The sequence below is a fragment of the Giraffa tippelskirchi genome, chromosome 6 (assembly GCF_054371585.1).
Source record: "Giraffa tippelskirchi isolate mGirTip1 chromosome 6, T2T-mGirTip1v1.2.pri, whole genome shotgun sequence".
Taxonomy (NCBI): Eukaryota; Metazoa; Chordata; class Mammalia; order Artiodactyla; family Giraffidae; genus Giraffa; species Giraffa tippelskirchi.
This window is the reverse complement of record NC_137280.1, coordinates 5,438,705-5,461,720: the sequence shown is the minus strand read 5'-3', so window position 1 is coordinate 5,461,720 and position 23,016 is coordinate 5,438,705. Positions and strand designations below refer to the sequence as shown.

Genomic DNA, 23,016 nt, shown 5'->3' with positions numbered 1-23,016 from the left:
ATGAACATGTGTTTAAGTAAACTCCGGAAGTTGGTGATGGACAGGGAGGCCTGGTGTGCTGCAGTCCATGGGGTCGCAAAGAGTAGGACACGACTGAGTGACTGATCTGAACTAAAGGAGTTCTTCCTCCTTTAAAAATATTTTTTCTTAATTTTTTTAAAGAAAACAGAAAATTTTAAGAACCAAGAAGAGAAATAAAAGAAAAAGGATACAGGTTTCCAAACTCCGTTTCCCACTATTGAAAAAGCTGTATCTGAAAATATATATATATTCAGATACTCTCCCACTGAAGGAGGTACCTTCGCTTAAAATTGTTATTCAATTCCCCATCCCAAGATGACTTGAAAAAATAATCCACATCAACAAACAAAACAGAGGGCTCAGTCTATCAGGTACATGCAGCATCGTAAGGAAGTAAATTTTACGACCATCCATAGAATCTCACGTTATTAAACTCCAGTTCATATCATGGCAGGAATGAAGGAATCAGCTATAGGCCACTGTTTGCTTTTTTCACTGAACTTCCAGATTTTTCAATTATCCTGAATAAAATCTAAACCAACACTATTGCTGATACTTGGATATGCAGAACTGGGGTCAGCAGAAGTTAATATGAAAGAGTTAGTTGTCACTTGACCCCTCTTTCTTTAAACACAAGGAGTTAGTGCAGTTTTACCCTATCAGACCCACCACAAAGTGAGGAATCAATTAAGGCCCCTTCCTTGATTTCTCTGGAAAATTCCTGAAGTTTTCTAGAAAATTCTCTAGAAAATGGCCTGATCTATCCTTCAGTTTACTTACCATGTGCTTCAGGTTGTACAGCTTTACTAATCCCCTGGTCGCTGTACATACATTTTAGAAATGTCACTGATTGTTATACTCGCAAGCGTATCAAATGAACAGTTCACCGTAAGTAGAGAGTGAAGTGTTAATAAAAGAAATAATGATAACATCATATTGCTTCACTTTATGAAACATGCATCTTGGCAAAGTTAGCTATAGAGTATACATACCTTTCCCTATCTCCAGTGGATCTTCCTGATAGCTCAATTGGTAAAGAATCCGCCTGCAATGCAGGAGACCCTGGTTGGATTCCTGGGTCGGGATGATCCCCTGGAGAAGAGATAGGCTACCCACTCCAGTATTCTTGGGCTTCCATTGTGGTTCAGCTGTTAAAGAATCCGCCTGCAATGCGGGAGACCTGGGTTCCATCCCTGGGTTGGGAAGATCCCCTGGAGAAGGGAAAGGCTACCCACTCCAGTATTCAGGCCTGGAGAATTCCATGGACTATACAGTCCATGCGGTCGCAAAGAGTCGGACATGGCTGAGCGACTTTCACTTTCACTTATACATACCTTACCTACCAAGTGAATCACCTTTTACCAAAACTGCTTTGATAAAAATCAGAGCTGCATCACCTGGCAGAAAATTCCAGGATGCTCAACCGAAAATTTAAGGTCCCCTGGTGACTCCATGGTAAAGAGTCTGCCTGCCAATGCAGGAGATGTGGGTTTGATCCCTGGGTCGGGAAGATCCCCTGGAGAAGGAAATGGCAACCCACTCCAGTATTCTTACCTGGAGAACCCATGGACAGAGGAACCTGGCGGGCTACAGTCCAAGGGGTTGCAAAAGAGTCAGACACAACTTAGCGACTAAAAAGCAACAAAGACTCAGTAAAGCTGCTGGCCAGATAGTCAGCACTCACTGCATGTTACCTTAAGGCACAGCACCTACTGGTGTTCCTTGGGGTTCTCCCTTCCCTCCGAGCGTTTTCACAACTGCCTCCCTTCTGCAATCTCCCAGAGGCTGGACCAGCCGTCAGAAGGTCTCACGCTCCGTATTACCCAATGATGCCCAATTCTGAAAGCATGCTTTCTAAAACCTGGCTCCCTTATTTCTCTTCTTCGCCGGGCACATGTACTATTTAATTGGGCAAGACAAGTGTTTTCACATTTTAACACGACCTGCTCCTCTCTCGTTCATGGTGAACAGTGGTAATGAAAATTCTTTCCTCTTAGAGGTGCAACAACTACAGAGTTAAAAACCTTCCTTGGTCCTCAAGGTTTAAAAGTTTGTAATGTTGAGAAAGGACTTGGGATGTCATACATTTCCTGATTTCAAGAATATTCGTTTTCTGGATGCCGAGCACACACATTTCATCGGTTTTAGCTTTCTGGCCAACCACTTCGTATTTCCCGGTCATGAATGGTTTAATAGTACTGTTCATTCACTCCACACTCATTCAACAAATACAGAAAGCCTGTGTGCCAGACACTATTCTAAGGGATTAGGAGACAACAATGAACAAAGCAGACAAATATCCCTACTTTCACATTATTACACTGTAGGGAGATATAGAGTACGCTGGGTGATGGTAAGTGCTAAAGAGAGAAATAAGGCACAGAAGGGGAGCAAGAAGTATTGCAGATGGGTGTCATATTTATATATTTTTATCTACTTATTTTGACAATATCATTGAAAAAAACTTTTTTAATTTTCCCTTCTTTTTAAGAAAATCCTGACCACTAAGCAGGTTGTACACTGGTTTTTCCGTTAAAGGTTTTTAGGAGAGATAAAACCTTAAACTCTCAGTGTGGATGTTAGGTTGCATCTAACAACCAGTGCGTTATGAAAGCGTGTGATAAAGATCCTGCTGGTGAAATACATGCTGGAGAGTTGGAGACTTGGGTTACTTCCTACATGGCTCACTCAAGGGGTGTTCTTCCCTTGGACCTGGAATGCAGAAACACTGTGTTCTTACAAGGTAATTTACGTATTTGCTTTCTGTTGAAATAACTGAATATGTTAAATCTAACAGTTGTTTTTGTCTTATATAGAGAGTGTCATGTATTTTTATGTTGTGTATTTTTATTGCTGTTGTTGTTTAGTTGCTAAGTCATGTCTGATTCTTTGGTGACCCCATGGACTATAGCCTGCCAGGCTCCTCTGTCCAGGGGATTTCTCAGGCAAGAATACTGGAGTGGGTTGCCATGCCTTTGCCAGGGGATCTTCCCAACCCAGGGATCAAAGCCGCATCTCCTGCATTGACAGGTGTATTTTTTTTTTTACCACTGAGCCACCAGGGAAGCCTGCTTTTTTTTTTTTTTTTAATATAAAATAAGTCAAATACCAAGAAAGAGGGGAAGGGAGAGAAGACAAGTTTCTCCTTACAGTCTCAGATATCTATTTTACCATGCCCCATCCATCCCCGTAGGGTCTAGAGACACGGTTAACTAAATGCTCAGAATACTGAAGTAGCCTGGTGACAACACACACTGCAACCACACTCTTGCTTTGGTAATTTTCACAAGCACCAGACATACTACATTCACTTGGTACATCCAAGTGTACTATCCATTTCAAAATTGAAATACATCCATTTCAAAATTGTTTGCTAAAATAAATGTGTACTATTTCCTTCTATTTTCATGGAGAAACTGTATTAGTATGCTAGCCACCTAATTTATGTCGGTAAATTTGACTATCACATAGACTAATTTTAACGTCTTTTTAAAAATTATGACGCATATTCATGAGCTGTTCTATATTAAAAGAGTAAACAGTCTCTCCAAAAGAATCCCATTCTCTCCCTGTTTCAGCTTCCAAATAGATTTAAACCAGAATAACTGGCTTAAATGTAGGTATAATCTTACCTAAATATATATAGTGGTGATCATTTTGTAATGTAATGTATAAAAATATTGAATCACTGGTGTACCTAAAATCAACATAGTACTATAGATCAATTATACTTTAATTAAATAAAATGTATATATAATGTCTGCCTTTGATCATCATATTAGAAACTCAAATAATGTAGTCAAATTAAATCTATGATACTTTACTTTTAGGTGCTAATTTAAACCTTCTTCTCAGCCAATCTTTAACTCTCTAGCTTTTGCTGACAGGCATATTTTCCAGTATAGTAAGTCACTGGCTAAACAAAGTTTTGAAAAAAGAAAGAGAAAAGTAAATATAATAATAATAGGGAAAAAAAATCACAGCAATCACCAGAAACAAAAGAGGGCAAGTAAACTGTGTCTGAAGCTACACCATGAACAGTGCAGGATGAACTGGGTGTCTGCACCCATGCTACAGAGGAAACATTCAGGGCAATAGTGATAGCCCTGTAAAGAGGATATACAAATTCGCAACACTTAGGCTGCCTTAAATTTAAGTGGAAATGAAGATCATTGTCTATGAAGTGTCCACAGCTATAGGTAAAATTAGGAGAGGTGTCCAGTCATTTATCAACCCTTAAAAGGCAAAGAGATGCTTTGTTTTCCCCAGCCTGAAATCTCCTGTCCTTCTCCTTTCTTCAGGCACTCTTCTTCTGGGAGAAGAAATCCTGAAAAAGAACCACACGGTTGACGGGGAGGTTGTGCCAGGCCCTGTTGAAATGCGCTCCCCCTCACAGGTGGCGAGCCTCAGCACGGTCCAGTCCCAGACACCTCTCAGCCCGTTTTCAGCCCAGAGTGGGATGTGTTTTTCCAATTCATCAGCTATAACGAACTGCTTTTTAAAAAATTCTCATGAAACCAAAAGAGTGGCCCTCGGCAAAACAGATTAATCTACTGGCGTGCCTATAATCGCCCCCATGCATGTCATCTGTCTTGTTTTCCATTCTAATTCTTTTCTGCCTCCCTCTACCTGTGCTCTAGGTCCACACAAGTTGTGTCTGGCTCCGGCTAGCAGCGCTCAGAGGTTCAGTTTGCTGTTCACAATTAATGACAACAGCAGGATATATGTTGCTATATATAGTTCACCACCATGTGCCAGACACTTTGCTAAGTGTGGTCCAAAAATAATCTTATTCAATCTTCATAACAACCCTATGACATAGGAAGTATTTTATCTCTATTTTACAAGTGCAGAAACAGGCCCTAAAAGGCTAAGCAACCCGCCCAAGGTCATACAGCTAACAAATCTCAAAGAATAGATCTCAAACCTAGGTATCCATCTTACCCCAAAGAGTAATAATATTCTTCGCTTGTTGTTGTTTAGTCGCAAAGTCGTGTCTGACTCTTTTGCGACTCCAGGGACTGTAGCCAGCCAGGCTCCTCTGTCCATAGGACTTTTCCTGGCAAGAATACTGGAGTGGGTTGCCATTTCCTTTTCCAGGGGATCTTCCCAATCCAGGAATCGAACTCTCCTCTCCTGCATTAGCAGGAGGATTCTCTACCATTGAGCCATCAGGAAAGCCCCAATAACGTTTTTTAACATTAGGCCATAAAGCCTGGGTGCAGAAATCATACAGGTCTGAATTTCGGCTCTAATGCTACTACCACTCAACACTTGTGCAATTTGGAAATTTATGCAATCTGAGTTTCCTCGAGCATGAAATGAAATAGCAATACCATTTAAGCTGATGGCTGCGAGCACTAAATGAGCTAACATAGGAAAGTCGTCCAGCAGTGTTTGTGCCATCCTGTAACCAGTACTCGGTGCACTCAACGCTGCTCTTCCTCCTACCTGATTAGCAGTTACGAATAGATAATACCGAGGATAAACAAAGTGTGGATCAGCATCACAAGCAACGTCAGTGATAGGTCAGCTCGGTTTCCCAGAGGTTCTGGTAAGGCAAAACAAACCTAACCGCACTTCCTCCACGCCCTCGGTGGTAGTGAGCCCAAAACCCTAAACGTTAGAAATTCGAAGCTGGAGCCGGAACTGGAGCCTCTAGGATACGCCTTCCCGCAACCTCCTGCGGTACCCCCAAACGGAGTCACTTTTGCCCACCCCACGATCTGGCAGCTCCTCTGGCACCCCTCGCTACCGAGACGCGCCCCGCTCCCCCCGGTACTCGGGAAGCGCAGAGCGGGCCGCGAGTCCGCATCTCTCCCCGGGCCGCAAGCCCGCCACCCCGCCGGGGGGAGCTGGGGGGTCCCGGGCACCCGACGCCAATGCAGGCGGCGCCTCGCGGCCCGGAGCTCCGGCTCCCCCGGGTGACGCCGGGCAACTCTGGGCCTGGGCGGGTCGCCGACCGCGCGCCCAGCAGCTGCAGAGGCCCCAGGCGCCCGGCCGACCGCGGGCCGCGCGGAGCCCAGGATGCGCCCGCAGCGCGAGGGCGGCCCGGCCCAGTCGCGCCCGGCTCTCCCGACCTGGCCCCTTCTCCGCCCCCGGGGACAGCTGGGTTCCGGGTGCCCCGCCACGCCGGGCCCGAAGCAGAGGAGAGTCCGCACTCACGTCTCGGCCACAGAGATGGGAGTCACTCCGTAAGGACTGGCAGGCGGACACAGCAGTCTCCCCGCCGCCGTGCGTCCAAGGAAACCCGGGGGATCGGCCGAGGGGCGGGGCGGGGGCGGGGCTGAGGGTGGGGCGGGGCTGGGAGGGGGCGGGGCGGGGCTGAGGGTGGGGCGGGGCGGGGAGGAGGGGCTGAGGGGCGAGGCGGGGATGGGAGTGGGGCGGGGCGGGGCTGAGGGTGGAGCGGGGCGGGGCTGAGGGTGGGGCGGGGAGGGGAGGCGGGGCTGAGGGGCGAGGCGAGGCGGGGCCCGGCCAAGGAACGAGGCGGGGATGGGGCCGGGGCCCGGTCGAGGGGCGGGGCGGGGCGGGGCTGAGGCCGGCCCCGCCCACCCAGGCCACTGCCTGACGGGAACTCTGATTGGTTTCTTACTGAGAACCCCTAGTCGACTTCAGGCCTTTAAGTAAGTTATCCGGTACACCAAAATAAATTCCCGAAAATATAAGAATTTACATTTGAGAAAATTAAAACCGCAGTGTGAACCAGGAAAGAATCAGGTTCAGCATGAAAGTAGACAAGTGCTAACTCCTAACCTCTGTTACGTTGAGAAGACTCTTGAGAGTCCCTTGGACTGCAAGGAGAACAAACCAGTCCATCCTAAAGGAAATCAGTCCTGAATATTCATTGGAAGGACTGATGCTGAAGCTGAAACTCCAATACTTTGCCCACCTGATGGAAAGAGCTGACTCATTTGAAAAGACCCTGATGCTGGGAAAGATTGAAGGCGGGAGGAGAAGGGGACAACAGAGGATGAGACGGTTGGATGGCATCACCGACTCAATGGACGTGAGTTTGAGTCAACTCTGGGAGTTGGTGATGGACAGGGAGGCCTGGCGTGCTGCAGTCCATGGAGTCGCAAAGAGTCAGAAACGACTGAGCGATTGAACTGAACTGAAGAGCACAATCTGAACCAGGAAAGAATCAGGTTCAGCATGAAAGTAGAGAAGTGCTAACTCCTAACCCCTGTCATGTTGAGAAGACTCTTGAGAGTTCCCTTGGATCCAACCAGTCCATCCTAAAGGAAATCAGTCCTGAATATTCACTGGAAGGACTGATGCTGAAGCTAAAACTCCAATACTTTGGCCACCTGATGTGAAGACCCATCTCATTGGAAAAGTCCCTGATGCTGGAAAAAAAATTGAGGGAAGAAGGTAAGGAGGGCTTCAGAGGATTAGATGGCTGGATGGCATCGCCAGGTGCAGTGGACATGAACTTGGGAGATATGAGAGACAGGGAGCCCTGGCGTGCTGTAGTCCATGGGGTCACAAAGATTCCGACACGACTGGGTGAATGAACAACAACTCAACATGATAGAAAGGGTCTTGGGGATAATGAGACCCTATTGAGACAGGGAAGTTCTCTCTAAGGTGATGATATCTTATTTGAAAAATGAAGAGCCAGTCATGGAAAGATCTGAAGGCCAAGGAATGACAGCAGGGGCAAAGGCAAGACTAGACTTAGCAAACTGCAGCAACAGAAGCAATACCTTTGTGGTTGGAACATAGCAGGAAGGAAAGAGAAGTGTCTTATTTTGTTTTTACTAAAAGATTGGTAAAAAAAATCTTTCTGTTAAGTTTTTACAGTAAAGTGAAGGTCCTCAGGTACCATTAATTTTGCTGCAAGTTTCAAAATTTCCAGAATACATAGTATCAGTACCTAACTTTCATGATCTTTGTCTCCACTAACATTGGGAGCAGAGACAATAAAATGGTTTTGTACCTTTAGTACCCAATAAGCATTCTCTCATTTAAATGGACAGTGCCATAGCTCTTCAATTAACTTATTTATTTTTCTCAAACTGTAGTCTTAATTCCATTCTACTTTTGTACTTATTTATGCGCTCATTTATTCAACATGTATTGAATGATTATTATGTATCAGGCATAACAAGGTTCTAGAAACAAAGAACAAATAGACATGGGACTAAACACCTGTTGTGCCAGAGTCCAGCTGCGGCAGCCAGGGAATTGCCCTGAAGGGATGAACGGGGTCGGCGAATGATGCAGCCTCTCACTCATTTGGACTGCATCTCGCGGAGAAAATGATGCAGTCTCTTGCTCAAAGCACTGGGCTGCATGTTTATTTTAAGCATCAGGTTTTCTTTTATACTTTTACAAAAGCATTAGCTCAGAGGTATGACATCTTCTGTTTCCCCTCACCCATATTTACTGTCTCCATAAATCATTGTTGTCCTTCTGAGTTCCCTCTTAAGTGTCCTTGTGATAACGTTGTAACTCAAGTTTGTCTCTGGGCTGTATATTACATTCCTCAGTTTATTTCTTATCTCTTTAAATCTTGTTATCCCCTAGTAACTTAAGCTCATCGTCTCCTAAAAAGGCTTTTAGCTATTAGTATCTCTAAGATACCTAGTTTCTATAAGCTATAGTAAAATATGCCAACACTACAACATACCTTAAACTTTTAGCTTTTAACTATTCTTAATTATTCCTAACCCCTAAACTCAGCAAACTTCGTTTGCCATAAACATTCCCCTTACAGGCAGGTTTCAGGTAACAATGTTTCCCATGGTCTCAAGCTGCAGCCTATGTGCTCATCCTGGAGCATTCTCTGTAAAGATCCTCGAACAAAAGTCAATAGTTAACTTTATGGATTATAACATTCTTTCCAGCCAACTCAACCAGAGGAAGGAAAGGACAAGTCAGAATCACAAGACCTAACTCCTTCATCCCGGGACCGTGCCTGCGGGATGAGGAGACGGGGTTGGGGCCGTGCCTCCATTTTGTCAGTAATCCCTATCGCGGCTCCCGACACTGTTGGAGATTTAAAGGGATGAAAAAGGATGCCAGAATGAATAAGAACCACACACAAAAAAATTCTTTTGGTGTTCTTCTACTTCACTGGTTATTCCTTCCCATATCCTTTGGCTTTTGATCCTCCTATTCCCAGTTCTTACACTGGAGTGCCCCAGGGTTTAGATCTTGACTTTTTTGTTTTCTATCTTCATCCACACCTTTAGCTATCTCATCTAGTCTTACAGCTTTGAAATTCATCTATATTCTTTTAAAAAATTATTTATTTATTATGCATTTTGTGTGCATGGGATTTCTCTAGTTGCCATGAGAGGTGCAGCCCTTCGTTGTAGAGCATGGGCTCCTCATTACTGTGACTTCTCTTGTGGAGCACAGGCTCAAGGGCACATGAGCCTCAGTGGTTGAAGCACCCGGCTCAGTAGTTGAGATTTGCAGGAACTAGAATGAGTGTTTAGTAGTTGTGGCACACGGGCTTAGTTGCTCCAAGGCTTGTGGGATTGAACCCAAGTCCACTGCCTTGGCAGGCAGATTCTTAACCACTGGACCACTAGGGAGGTCCTCCATCTATATCGTGAAGATTACCAAACTTCCAAATCCTGAAACTAGATTCCAGCTTTCTACTTTGGAGGTATATTAGTTACCTACTACTCCACAACAGATTACACCAAATTTAGGGGCTTGCAATTAAGTAGTCATTTATTATCCCACTACTGGGCATATACCCTGACAAAACCATAAATGAAAAAGATACATGTACTCTAGTGTTCATTGCATCAGTATTTATAATAGTCAGGACATGGAAGCAACCTAAATGTCCATCAATAGATGAATGGGTAAAGAAGATGTGGTATATACATACAATGGAATATTACTCAGCTATAAAAAGAAATGAAATTGGGCCATTTGTCATGATGTGGATGAACCCAGACTCTGTCATACAAAATGAAGTAAGTCAGAAAGAGAAAAACAAATATCATATATTAATGTGTAGAGTTTTGCCACAAGAATGCACTGGTAATAGCAAACACCCTATTCCAACAACACAAGAGAAGACTCTACACGTGGACATCACCAGATGGTCAACACTGAAATCAGATTGATTATATTCTTTGCAGCCAAAGATGGAGAAGCTCTATACAGTCAGCAAAAACAAGACCGGGAGCAGACTGTGGCTCGGATCATGAACTGCTTATTGCCAAATTCAGACTTAAATTGAAGAAAGTAGGGAAAACCACTAGACCATTCAGGTATGACCTAGATCAAATCCCTTATGAGTATACAGTGGAAGTGACAAATAGATTTAAGGGACTAGACCTGATAGACAGAGTGCCTGATGAACTATGGACAGAGGTTCATGACATTGTACAGGAGACAGGGATCAAGAAAATCCCCATGAAAAAGAAATGCAAAAAAGCAAAATGGCTGTCTGAGGAGGCCTTACAGATAGCTGGGAAGAGAAGAGAAGCGAAAAGCAAAGGAGAAAAGGAAAGATATTCCCATCTCAATGCAGAGTTCCAAAGAATAGCAAGGAGAGATAAGAAAGCCTTCCTCAGTGATCAGTGTAAAGAAATAGAGGAAAACAACAGATTGGGAAAGACTAGAGATCTCTTCAAGAAAATTAGAGATACCAAAGGAACATTTCATGCAAAGATAGGCTCAATAAAGGACAGAAATGGTATGGACCTAACAGAAGCAGAAGATATTAAGAAGAGGTGGCAAGAATACACAGAAGAACTGTACAAAAAAGATCTTCATGACCCAGATAATCACGATGGTGTGATCACTCACCTAGAGCCAGACATCCTGGAATGTGAAGTCAAGTGGGCCTTAGAAAGCATCACTACGAACAAAGCTAGTGGAGGTGATGGAATTCCAGTGGAGCTATTTCAAATCCTCAAAGGTGATGCTGTGAAAGTGCTGCACTCGATATGCCAGCAAATTTGGAAAACTCAGCAGTGGCCACAGGACTGGAAGAGGTCAGTCTTCATTCCAATTCCAAAGAAAGGCAATGCCAAAGAATGCTCAAACTACCGCACAATTGAACTCATCTCACATGCTAGTAAAGTAATGCTCAAAATTCTCCAAGCCAGGCTTCAGCAATACGTGAACTGTGAACTTCCAGATGTTCAAGCTGGTTTTAGAAAAGGCAGAGGAACCAGAGATTAAATTGCCAACATCCGCTGGATCATCGAAAAAGCAAGAGAGTTCCAGAAAAACATCTATTTCTGCTTTATTGACTATGCCAAAGCCTTTGACTGTGTGGATCACAATAAACTGTGGAAAATTCTGAAAGAGATGGGAATACCACACCATCTGACCTGTCTCTTGAGAAACCTGCATGCAGGTCAGGAAGCAACAGTTAGAACTGGACATGGAACAACAGACTTGTTCCAAATAGGAAAAGGAGTATGTCAAGGCTGTATTTTGTCACCCTGCTTATTTAACTTATATGCAGAGTACATCATGAGAAACGCTGGGCTGGAAGAAACACAAGCTGGAATCAAGATTGCCGGGAGAAATATCAATAACCTCAGATATGCGGATGACACCACCCTTATGGCAGAGAGTGAAGAAGAACTAAAGAGCCTCTTGATGAAAGTGAAAGAGGAGAGTGAAAAAGTTGGCTTAAAGCTGAACGTTCAGAAAACTAAGATCATGGCATCTGGTCCCATCACTTCATGGGAAATAGATGGGGAAACAGTGGAAAGTGTCAGACTTTATTTTTTTGGGCTCCAAAATCACTGCTGATGGTGAGTGCAGCCATGAAATTAAAAGACGCTTACTCCTTGGAAGGAAGGTTATGGCCAACCTAGATAGCATATTTAAAAGCAGAGACATTACTTTGCCAACAAAAGTCCGTCTAGTCAAGGCTATGGTTTTTCCAGTGGTCATGTATGGATGTGAGAGTTGGACGGTGAAGAAAGCTGAGTGCCGCAGAATTGATGCTTTTGAACTGTGGTGTTGGAGAAGACTCTTGAGAGTCCCTTGGACTGCAAGGAGATCCAATCAATCCATCCTAAAAGAGATCAATCCTGGGTGTTCATTGGAAGGTCTGATGTTGAAGCTGAAACTCCAATACTTTGGCCACCTCATGCGAAGGGTTTACTCATTGGAAAAGACCCTAATGCTGGGTAGGATTGGGGGCGGAAGGAGAAGGGGATGACAGAGGATGAGATGGTTGGATGGCATAATGGACTCGATGGACATGGGTTTGGGTGGACTCCGGGAGTTGGTGATGGACAGAGAGGCGTGGCGTGCTGCAATTCATGGGGTCACAAAGAGTCGGACACGACTGAGCGACTGAACTGAACTGATATATATTTGGAATCTAGAAAAATAGTATTGATGACCCTATCTGCAGGGCAGGAATAGAGATGCAGACATAGAGCAAGGACTTGTGGACACAGAGAGGGAAGGGGAGGTAAAATGAATTGAGAGAGTAGCATTGACATACATACACTATCATGTGTAAAACCGGTTGTTGTATAACACAGGGAGCTCAGCTTGGTGCTTTGTGATACCAGGAGGGGTGGGATAGGCAGCAAGGAGCAATGAAGGTCTGAGCAGGAGAGGATATATGTATCCATATGGCTGGTTCCCTTTGTTGTACAGCACAAACTAACACAACATTGTAAAGCAATTATACTCCAATAAAAAATTAAATTCAATGAGATACGACTAAGAAAAGAAAAAAGTTATTACCAACCTAGACAGCATATTAAAAAGCAGAGACGTTACGTTGCCAACAAAGGTCCGTCTAATCAAAGCTATGGTTTTTCCAGTGGTCATGTATGGATGTGAGAGTTGGACTATAAAGAAAGCTGAGCGCTGATGAATTGATGCTTTTGAACTGTGGTGTTGGAGAAGACTCTTGAGAGTCCCTTGGACTGCAAGGAGATCCGACCAGTCCATCCTAAAGGAAACCAGTCCTGAGTGTTCATTGGATGGACTGATGCTGAAGCTGAAACTCCAATACTTTGGCCACCTGATGTGAAGAACTGACTCACTGGAAAAGACCCTGATGCTGGGAAAGATTGAAGGCAGGAGGAGAAGGGAACGAGTTTGAGTAAACTCTGGGAGTTGGTGATGGACAGGGAGGCCTGGCGTGCTGCAGTCAATGGGGTTGCAAAGAGTCAGACACTCCTGAGCGACTGAACTGACTGACGACTAAAATAAAGCAGTCATTTATTACATAGATTGTGTGTCTCAGGAATTTCTGAGTGGCTTAGCTCTCTGATTCTGGCTCATCATCTCTCATGAGAATTGCGGGCAGGTATTCTTCAGGGTCGCAGTCGACTTCTGGGGCTGGAGGATCCACTTCCAAGATGGCTTGCTTACATGTAACAGTGGTGCACTTTGTTGGTGGGAGACCTCAGTTCCTTTCCAACAGGCCCCTCTCAACAGGGCTGCTTGAGTATCCTAAGGCTGCTGGCTTGCCCCAGGGCAAACAATCTAAAAGACCACAACAGAAGCTTAATGAGTTTTACGATTTAGCCTCAGGAGTCATATACAATCACCTTTGCCTATTCCAGTGGTCAAATAAACCATTCTATGTCTAATGTGAGAGGAAATCTCACAAAGGAGTAAATTCAGGAGGTAAGAACCATTGTGGGCCATCTTGAAGACTGGCTAACACAGATGTCTAATAATCATTTCAAATCTAAATGTACAAATACACCCTCCTAATCTTCCTTCCCAAATCTGTATCTCCCAGACTCTTCTCTACCTCAAGTAATGCCAAAGATTCCTTCCAGCTATTTGGGCCAAAACATTTGGAGAAATCTTTGCCTCTCTCAGATCCCATCTCATCTGGTCCAGGGTGTTGGCTAATCCTATCAACTCCGCTTTCAAAATACATCTGGATTCTGACTACTATTTTCTAGCCTAGTCCAAGTCACTACAATTTCTTTCTACATTACAGTAACATCCTAGTAACTGCTTCCTTACCAGCTCCCCCGAGTCTGTTTTCAAAACTGTCAGAAGAATCTAATTAAAATGTAAATTAGACTGTGTTGTGTGTGTCTCTGTGTGTGTGTGTGTGTGTGTGTGCGCTCAGTCATGTCCAACTCTTTGCAACCCAATGAACTGTAGCCCACAAGGCTCCTCTGTCCATGGAATTTTCTAGGTGATAATACTGGAGCAGGTTGCCATTTCCTACTCCAGGGGATCTTTCTGACCCAGAGATAGAACCTGCATCTCCTACATCGTCAAATAGATTCTTTACCACTGAGTCACCTGGGAAGCCTGTGTCACAAACAATCATACAAAGAAAAAAAGGCAAAGCCCTTACAGTGGTTTATGAGGTCCTACATTACTTGGTCCCCATCTCCTCTCTGACCTTATCTCTTATACTCTCCTCCTTCTCACTCAATTTAGAGTGCTAGTTGGTTAGTTTTAATCAAACAGTCGTGTCCGACTCTTTGGGACTCCTGGACTCTACCCCACCAGGGTCCTCTGTCATGGAATTCTCCAGGCAAGAATACTAGAGTGGGTTGTTACTTCCTCCTCCAGGGGATCTTCCTGACCCAGGGATCAAACCTGGGTCTCCTGCATTGCAGGCAGATTCTTCACCATCTGAGCCACCAGGGAAGCCCTTATGTGCCGGGAGCCAGCCCACGAGATCCCACCCATGACAGAGTCATGGGAAAGAGGAATGATTGAGCACGGCTTCTCAGGCCTCAGGGATTCTCGGAAGGCTGCCTCAGCGCTCACCTTAAAGATATCTGTCTTTCTGATGTTTACTATAAAAAACCTCTTCTTATTTTCTATGACTTAAGCAAAAGGCCTTTCCCGATTTCCTTCTAAAATAGATCATTCTGAAACCTCAAATCAACAAGGCCCCTGAACGGTAGCACCCTAAATAAAATTATCTGGGATATAGAGTATGCTGATCTAAATTCCTTTTGCTAACATATTAGTTTGTTTAATAAATAAGTCTGTGCCTTTAGAGCTAATATACATAACTGTTCCTTAATAATAAAATAACATTGAGAGCCTCCGCACAGAAAGCCCCTATGGGCACAAAACCCTTCACAGGAAAAAAGGCTTGTTAGGAAATATAAGAAATATTGCTTTATGAAACTGTTACTTAGTCTATATTTACTCACTATGTTTTTACTCTTAAAGTATTTAGCCTATATAATGAAAGCATAATAGTTGAAGATTTATATAAATAGAAGTTTAGCTGTAATACAAATAGTGAGACAATTGTTGATTTAACTGAAGAGTCTTACTTAGAGCTGACCTTCAGCTTGCTGTTCTATGACTTTATGGGACCACATTCTTTTCTGTTAAGCTCAAGGGGTAAAGTAAATTACCGAAAATAGGTTTTGCCTTGAAACTTTCTATTGATGGGTTCTTTCCTGCTGTGCCTGATACAAAAGTGTTCTGACTGATCAACCCTTATCAATAGGAGAGTCACAAGATGTTGGCAGGCCCCCAGGCCAGAAGATGATGTAAACAAAATGAACTAAGATATGCAAATGATGTCGGTAAAGGTCAACACTGTTGACCCATTAAGCTGATTTGATATGACTCTATACATTTGTTTCTATGTGCCACTAAAAATATAAAAGCTGTCTTAAAAACAATAAAGTCAGAAGACACTTGGAAATACCGAGAGTCGCTGTGTCTTCTCATTTGTATCGCCGACGCTGTCCATCCTGAGGGAACCCCTGGACCTGCTGGTGGACTCCGGCACTTATGTTCAGAGAAAATGTCACCTGCCTTCCAAATTCAGGCCTTTGCACTTCCATTTCCCCACATAGTAGGCTCTGCCCCCAAGTATCCTCAATGCCGCATTCCCCCTTCTCTCTCAGTGATTTCTTCTGTGGCCACCACCCTGTTTAACACTGTAACGCCTACAAAGAAGTACACTCTATACTCCCTCCTGCTTTATCTTCCTTTTCAGCATTTAGCACTGTCTCTTATATCTTTGGAGAAGGCAGTGGCCACCCACTCCAGTATTCTTGCCTGGAGAATCCCATGGCCAGAGGAGCCAGGTGGGCTACAGTCCATGGGGTTGCAAAGAGTCAGACACGACTGAGCAACTAACACACACATTATATCTTTTATTATCTATCATATCATTTATCTTGCTTATTATCTCTTCCCAGCTGGAATATATACTCCGCTATGAATTCTTCATTCAGTCTAGAAGATATCGGGCATACTATAGAAAAGCAAAATATATTTGTTTAATGAGTGAAGAAATTGTGCCAGGCCCAGTTATAGGCAAAAATCTGACATATTGAGTTTACAGTAAAGTGAAGGCACATATTATTGATTCTTATCAATGCTATCTTTAAAATTTACTCCAGATTGACAAATAATCACAAATATATAAAATAAATTATGAAATGTGCTTAGAGTCATAAAGAAAATGAAAATATACTAAGGGGAATCAAAAAAAGTTTCTCTGAGGAAGTAACATTTGGACTGAGAGTTGAAAGATGAATAGGAATTACCTAGGTAAGGAATCGGAGAAGGCAATGGCACCCCACTCCAGTGTTCTTGCCTGGAGAATCCCAGGGATGGAGGAGCCTGGTGGGCTGCCGTCTATGGGGTCGCACAGAGTCGGACACAACTGACGTGACTTAGCAGCAGCAGCAGCCAGTAAGGAAAAGTGGATTGCGATCAGGGGAAAGGGGAGGGTGACAAGGAAGTAAGTGAAATGGGAGGGTATCCTGACAGAAAAAATATCACAGAGGGAAATCTGAGGCTCACAGGAGGCAAGAAAAGATACTGTCCCTGGAGCCAAGAGAGAAATATCACAGACTTGAGGAGACTAAACAGGACAATTAATATAACATGTAATCAGGAATTGATCTGAGTTGGGGAAAAATTGTTACTACGAAGGATGGCATTGGGACAATAAGCAGATCTTGTATATTAAATAATAATATTCTGTCAACTTTAATTTCCTGAATTTGATAATTGTACTGCAATGCAGGAGACCCTGGTTTGAATTCTGGGTTGGGAGGATCTGCTGGAGAAGGGATAGGCTACCCACTCCAGTATTCTTGGGCTTCCCTTGTGGCTCAGCTGGTAAAGAATCTGCCTGCAATGTGGGAGATCTGGGTTCGATCCCTGGGTTGGGAAGATCCCCTAGAGGCGGGAAATGGCAACCCACTCCAGTATTCCTGCCTGAAAAATCTCAAGGACAGAGGAGCCTGGCGGGCTACAGTCCATGGGATTACAAAGAGTAGGACACAATTGAGCAATGACCAACCAATACTTATCAGCTATGTGTCCTTGAATAATAAAACGCTTTAAGCTATAGTTCACTTGTTTATTAATTTTGGATACCACTTATCAACGTAGTTGGGAAGATCAAATGAAATAAAAGTGTGTGTTAATTCACCACGTAGTATTGAGTACTATATAAGTGTAACCTAATTTAAAAAAAAAAACTATAACTATCTTCCCTTATTGCCCATAAATTTTTTTCATATAATCCATATAACAGGTTTTCAGCTTGTATTTTCTCCCACATCACCCCTGAAGTGGGTTCAAAACCTCTTCTTTCCCTCCGAAAGAATTCTAGTCCAGTGAGAAGCAAGGCCCACAGTACTGAATATTTTGAGGGGAAGCCAGGGGTTTCATACCACACAACCCAAAGCATACAACAGCCACCAACCTTCTGTCCAAAGGCTTCCTCTCTCTAGTCCTTCTTACTGGATCAGTGTGGGCTGGTCATTCTGAAGGGGCTATGCCCCTTGTAAGGTGCAGACTGTGGACTCTTAGTTGCAACATGTGGGATCAGTTCCCTGAGCAGGGATGGAACCCAGGCCCCGTAAGTTGGACGTATGGAGTCTTAGCCACTGGACCACAAGGCTGGTCAGTCTTTGTCTCTGGCTTCTCCCTGACATTCTCCTTCTCCTCCATTCCTTCCTTTCCGTAGAACAGTTTAATCCTCCCAAGCATTTATTTCCTTAAAGGACCCTCCAGTATCAGGATTCTCTCCCATCTCTGAAAGCAGCGAATTATAAATAAAAAAGCGTTTTTTAATTTGCATACGTAAATTATGGCATGACTTTCAATGCTTTGAGGTCTACTCTGGTGATCTGCCCTCGTGCCAAAGCCAAGACAAACCCCTAGGACGGGCAGCAGAAGTCTGCAGCCAGAAAGGCACTAACTTCCGGGGCCGCAACCAAGCGCGCGCAGGGGCGCAAAGCCCACTACGTCCAACGCAGTGAGGCATTTCCCGCCGGCGGACACCGGGGCCCGGAAGCTGCCGCCCGGCGCCCGGAAGCTGCCTCCGGGCGCCCGGAAGCGCGTGCGCGACTCCCTCTGGCGAGACGGAGCGCCTTTAGCTCCGCCCCGCTCCTGGCGGCGGAAGAGGTGAAAGGTCAGCCCTGCGACTTATACGGCATGGCGCTAGCCGTGCGCCTCCGGCCCCTTCTCCGTGTGGGGCGTAGCGCCGCCCGGGGACTTCGATTTCCGGCAGGTGCTGCCGGCAGCGGGGGGCAGCGCGTTCCTTGGCGACTCGGCGCCTCTGAGGTACCTTCGCCGCCCCTGCTCTCCCGCTTTCCTCCCCCACCGACCGACCGTTCTCCGGCGGCGCCTTCCTTCTTGAGGCCCGGGGGCCCCGCGTCGCCTTAGGGTGTGTGGGGAGCTGAGGAAGGTCCTCGGGGCCCCGCGCCTGGAGCCTCCTGTGACCGCGAGGGATGTAGGTCCTCCCCCTGGCGCAAGCCTGCTTGCCCCTCTGAAAACCGGGGTGGGAGGAGGAGCGGGGGCCTGTCGGACCTGGAAAAGCTTGTGGTGTGATTCTGAAAATTCCTGCGACTCAGACTTTTGTGCTGTTTAGGTTTAAAAAATTATTTTCGACTTTCTTGCTTCATCTGCATAATGTTAAGGATGTTGGGATGGATTGTCATCCCAGTTTTGGCATTTCTATTAGACTGATTGGTCTCGGTTAGTGTAATCTCTGAAACAGGGTGGAAAGGTGAGGGTGCGCTTTGGATATGTATCGTTTGAACTAGAGGCTTTGTTATTTTAAATACACATTTTTGACTCCCTGCTGTGTTCAGAGTTCTGGGGTGAGAGAGGGATGAATGACAGTAAAGATGTATCCCTTTCCTTGGAAGAGCTTGTAGCCTCATGGGTTGATGTTTCATGATGTGAGCAGAGGAATGGGAGGAGTATTAAGCGTGAAATTAGCCTCAAGTTTCCAAATGAGAGCTGTGGTGAGTTAAAAATTCCATTTTAGTGAAATGATCATAGTTTAGATGATAATAGCTAACATTTGTTGAACCATGACTATAACCAGGCATTGTGTTAAACATTACCTGATTTGTTTACTGAAATGTTTCCATGCACCTTATGAATTAGAACTGCTTATATCATGTCTTTTTGATAATAGCCATTCTAACAGGTGTGAGGTGAGATTTCATTCTGGTTTTAATCTGCTTTCCCCCGGTGATTAGTGATGTTGAGTACCTTTTCATGTACCTGTTGGCTGTCTGTAAGTCTTTGGAAAAATGTCTCTTCAGATTCTCTGCTCTTTTTTTTTCAATGGATGAGTTTTTGTTTGTTTTGTTTTGCTGTTGCATTGTATGAGTTCTTAATATATTTTACTTACTAACCCCTTATCAGATATATGATTTGCAAATATTTTTTCCCTTTCACTAGGTTGCCTTTCACTAGGTTGCTGAAAGTTCTCCAAGCCAGGCTTCAGCAATACATGAACCGTGAACTTCCAGATGTTCAAGCTGGTTTTAGAAAAGGCAGAGGAACCAGAGATCAAATTGCCAACATCGCTGGATCATCGAAAAAGCAAGAGAGTTCCAGAAAAACATCTATTTCTGCTTTACTGACTATGCCAAAGCCTTTGACTGTGTGGATCACAATAAACTGTGGAAAATTCTGAAAGAGATGGGAATACCAGACCATCTGACCTGTCTCTTGAGAAACCTGTATGCAGGTCAGGAAGCAACAGTTAGAACTGGACATGGAACAACAGACTGGTTCCAAATAGGAAAAGGAGTACATCAAGGCTGTATATTGTCACCCTGCTTATTTAACTTATATGCAGAGTACATCATGAGAAACGCTGGGCTGGAAGAAACACAAGCTGGAATCAAGATTGCCGGGAGAAATATCAATAACCTCAGATATGCGGATGACACCACCCTTATGGCAGAAAGTGAAGAACTAAAGAGCCTCTTGGTGAAAGTGAAAGAGGAGAGTGAAAAAGTTGGCTTAAAGCTCAACGTTCAGAAAACTAAGATCATGGCATCTGGTCCCATCACTTCATGGGAAATAGGTGGGGAAACAGTGTCAGACTTTATTTTTTTGGGCTCCAAAATCACTGCTGATGGTGATTGCAGCCATGAAATTAAAAGACGCTTACTCCTTGGAAGGAAAGCTATGACCAACCTAGATAGCATATTTATTTATTTATTTATTTATTTATTTATTAATTAGTTTATTTTCTGTTTTTTAACTTTACAGTATTGTATTTGTTTTGCTATACATTGACATGAATCCACCATGGGAATAGCATATTTAAAAACAGAGACATTACTTTGCCAACAAAGGTCCGTCTAGTCAAGGCTATGGTTTTTCCAGTGGTCATGTATGGATGTGAGAGTTGGACGGTGAAGAAAGCTGAGCGCCAAAGAATTGATGCTTTTGAAGTGTGGTGCTGGAGAAGACTCTTGAGAGTCCCTTGGACTGCAAGAAGATGCAACCAGTCCATCCTAAAGGAGATCAGTCCTGAGTGTTCATTGGAAGGACTGATGTTGAAGCTGAAACTCCAATACTTTGGCCACCTCATGTGAAGAGTTGACTCACTGGAAAAGACCCTAATGCTGGGAAGGATTGGGGGCGGGAGGAGAAGGGGACGACAGAGGATGAGATGGTTGGATGGCATCACCGACTCGATGGACATGGGTTTGGGTAAACTCCGGGAGTTGGTGATGGACAGGGAGGCCTGGTGTGCTGCAGTTCATGGGGTGGCAAATTACTTGTTTTTTTTTTGCTTTTGTTGAGTTTGGTTTTGGTGTCAAATTCAAAGTCATAGCCAAAATCAGTGTCATGGAGCTTATCTTTATGTTTACTTCTAGGAGTTTCATGGTTTCAGGTCTTAAATGAAGTCTTTAATTCATTTTGAGCTCATTTCTGTGTATGGAGTAAGGTAGTGGTCCAGTCTCATTCTTTTGCACGTGGTTATCCAGTTTTCCCAACACCATGGAGACTGTCCTTTCCCCATTAGATATTCTTGACAGTAATTAACTGGCAACATAGGCATGGGGTTTTTTCCAGGTTCTCAATTCTGTTTCACTGATGTGTCTTTTTTATGTGAATACCATCCTAGTTTGATCACTAAGTTAGTTTGAAGTTAGGAAGCATGATGCCTTCGGTTTGCTCTTGGTTTCTCTAGATTGTTTGGGCTATTTGGGGTCTTTTGTAATTCCATACATATTTTAGAATTGTTTGTTCTATTTCTGTGAAAAACATCATTGGAATTTCGATAGAGATTTTACTAAACCTGCAGATTGCTTTGGGTGGTGTGGGCCTTTTACCGATACGAATTCCTCTGAACCATGAACATGGAATTTCTGCACTGTGCTCTCCTCAGCTTCTTTCATCAGTGTCTGATAGTTTTCAGTGTACAGGTCTTTCACCTCCTTGGTTAAATTTATTCCTAGGTATTATTCTCTTTGGTGTAACCATAAATGGAATTGTTTCTTAATTTCTCTTTTCGATAGTTTGTTATTAGTATATAAAAACAGCATATTCTTGTACATTGATTTTGTGTGCTACAACTTTACTAAACTTATATGTTATTTCTGATAGTGTTTTGGTGGAGTCTTTAGGGTTTTCTGTGTGTATTGTCATGTCATCTGCAGATACTGATAGTTTTACTTTTTTTTTTTTCTTGCCTAATTGTTCTGGCTGGAACTTTCACTACTGTATTGAATAAAAGTAGCAAGAGAGGGTATCCTTGTCTTGTTTCTCATGTTAGAGGAAAAACTTCCAGCGTTTTACAATTCACTGTAATGTTGGCTATGACCTTGTCATTTATGGCTTTTATTATGTTGAAGTACATTCCCTCTGTGCCCACTTTGTTCAGAATTTTATCTTAAATAGATATTGAATTTTGTCAAATATTTTTTTGCATCTATTGATGATCACATGATTTTTCTCATTCATTTTGTTAATGTGGTATATCAGATTGATTTGCAGATGTTACCTTTCTTGCATCCTTAAAATAAATCCAACTTGATCTTGGCTTATGATTCTTTTAAGGTATTGTTGAATTTCATTTCCTAATTTTGTTGAAGATTCTTGCATCTATGTTCATCAGGAATATTGGCTTGTACTTTTTTTTTTTATTTTAATGTTCTTGTCTGTCTTTGGTATTATGGTAATGCTAGCCTCATAAAAAGTTTGGCAGTTTTTCCTCTTCTACTTTTGAAAGAGTTTGAGAAGGATTGGTATTCATTCCTTAAATGTTTGATAGAATTCGCCAGTGAATCCATCTGGTCCTAGGCTGTTCTTTGTTGAGAGGCTTTTGATTACTGACTCAATTGCCTCAAATGGTCTGTTCAAAAAATTTTTTTTTCTTTTTCAATGATACAGTCTTGGTGAGTTGTTTGCTAGTAGGAATTGATCTATTTCTTCTAGATTGTTCAGATTGTTGGTGTGTAATTTTTCATAGTAATCTCTTACGGCACTTTGTACTTCTGTCCTATCGGTTGTGGTGTCTCCTCTTTCATTTATAATTTTATTTATTCGAGTCATCTCTCTTTTACTTGGTGAATCTAGATAAACGTTTGTCTATTTTGTGTACCTTAAAAAAAAAACCCATGTCTTTATTTTATTGATCTTTTCTATTGTCTTGTTAGTCTATTTCATTTGCTTGCCCTTGAGTCTTAGTTATTTCCTTCCATGAATTTTTGGTTTAGTTTTTTAATGTGGGCATTTATCAAATTTCTCTTGTTTTCTTCTTTGAAGCATTGGTTGTTCATTAGCATATTGTTTGATCCTCACATATAT

General features: G+C 43.3%; 2 protein-coding genes and 1 long non-coding RNA gene across 10 annotated transcripts in view; 1 reads left to right on the top strand and 2 right to left on the bottom strand.

Moving 5' to 3' along the window:
- Positions 1 to 6,273, bottom strand: part of CPNE3 (copine 3) — a 45,966-nt gene extending 39,693 nt beyond the window's left edge. For both annotated transcript variants that reach the window (XM_081496820.1, XM_081496821.1), the window contains exon 1: positions 6,187 to 6,273. The gene's annotated coding sequence lies outside the window, so the exon portion shown is untranslated. The remainder of the gene's footprint in view (positions 1 to 6,186) is intronic.
- Positions 6,274 to 12,313: 6,040 nt separating this feature from the next.
- On the bottom strand, positions 12,314 to 18,159 carry LOC145508980 (uncharacterized). The gene is made up of 2 exons (XR_014055764.1): positions 17,651 to 18,159; positions 12,314 to 13,464 (listed from the first exon to the last, which is right to left on the bottom strand). It is a non-coding gene; the product is annotated as an uncharacterized LOC145508980 (long non-coding RNA).
- A 191-nt stretch (positions 18,160 to 18,350) lies between these two features.
- Positions 18,351 to 23,016, top strand: part of RMDN1 (regulator of microtubule dynamics 1) — a 35,555-nt gene continuing 30,889 nt past the window's right edge. For all 7 annotated transcript variants that reach the window (XR_014055763.1, XR_014055762.1, XM_081496808.1 and 4 more), the window contains exon 1: positions 18,351 to 18,513. Coding sequence is in view for 5 of the 7 variants with exons in the window: in XM_081496808.1 (XP_081352934.1) it covers positions 18,385 to 18,513 (129 nt within the window). In the remaining 2 variants the exon portion in view is untranslated. The remainder of the gene's footprint in view (positions 18,514 to 23,016) is intronic.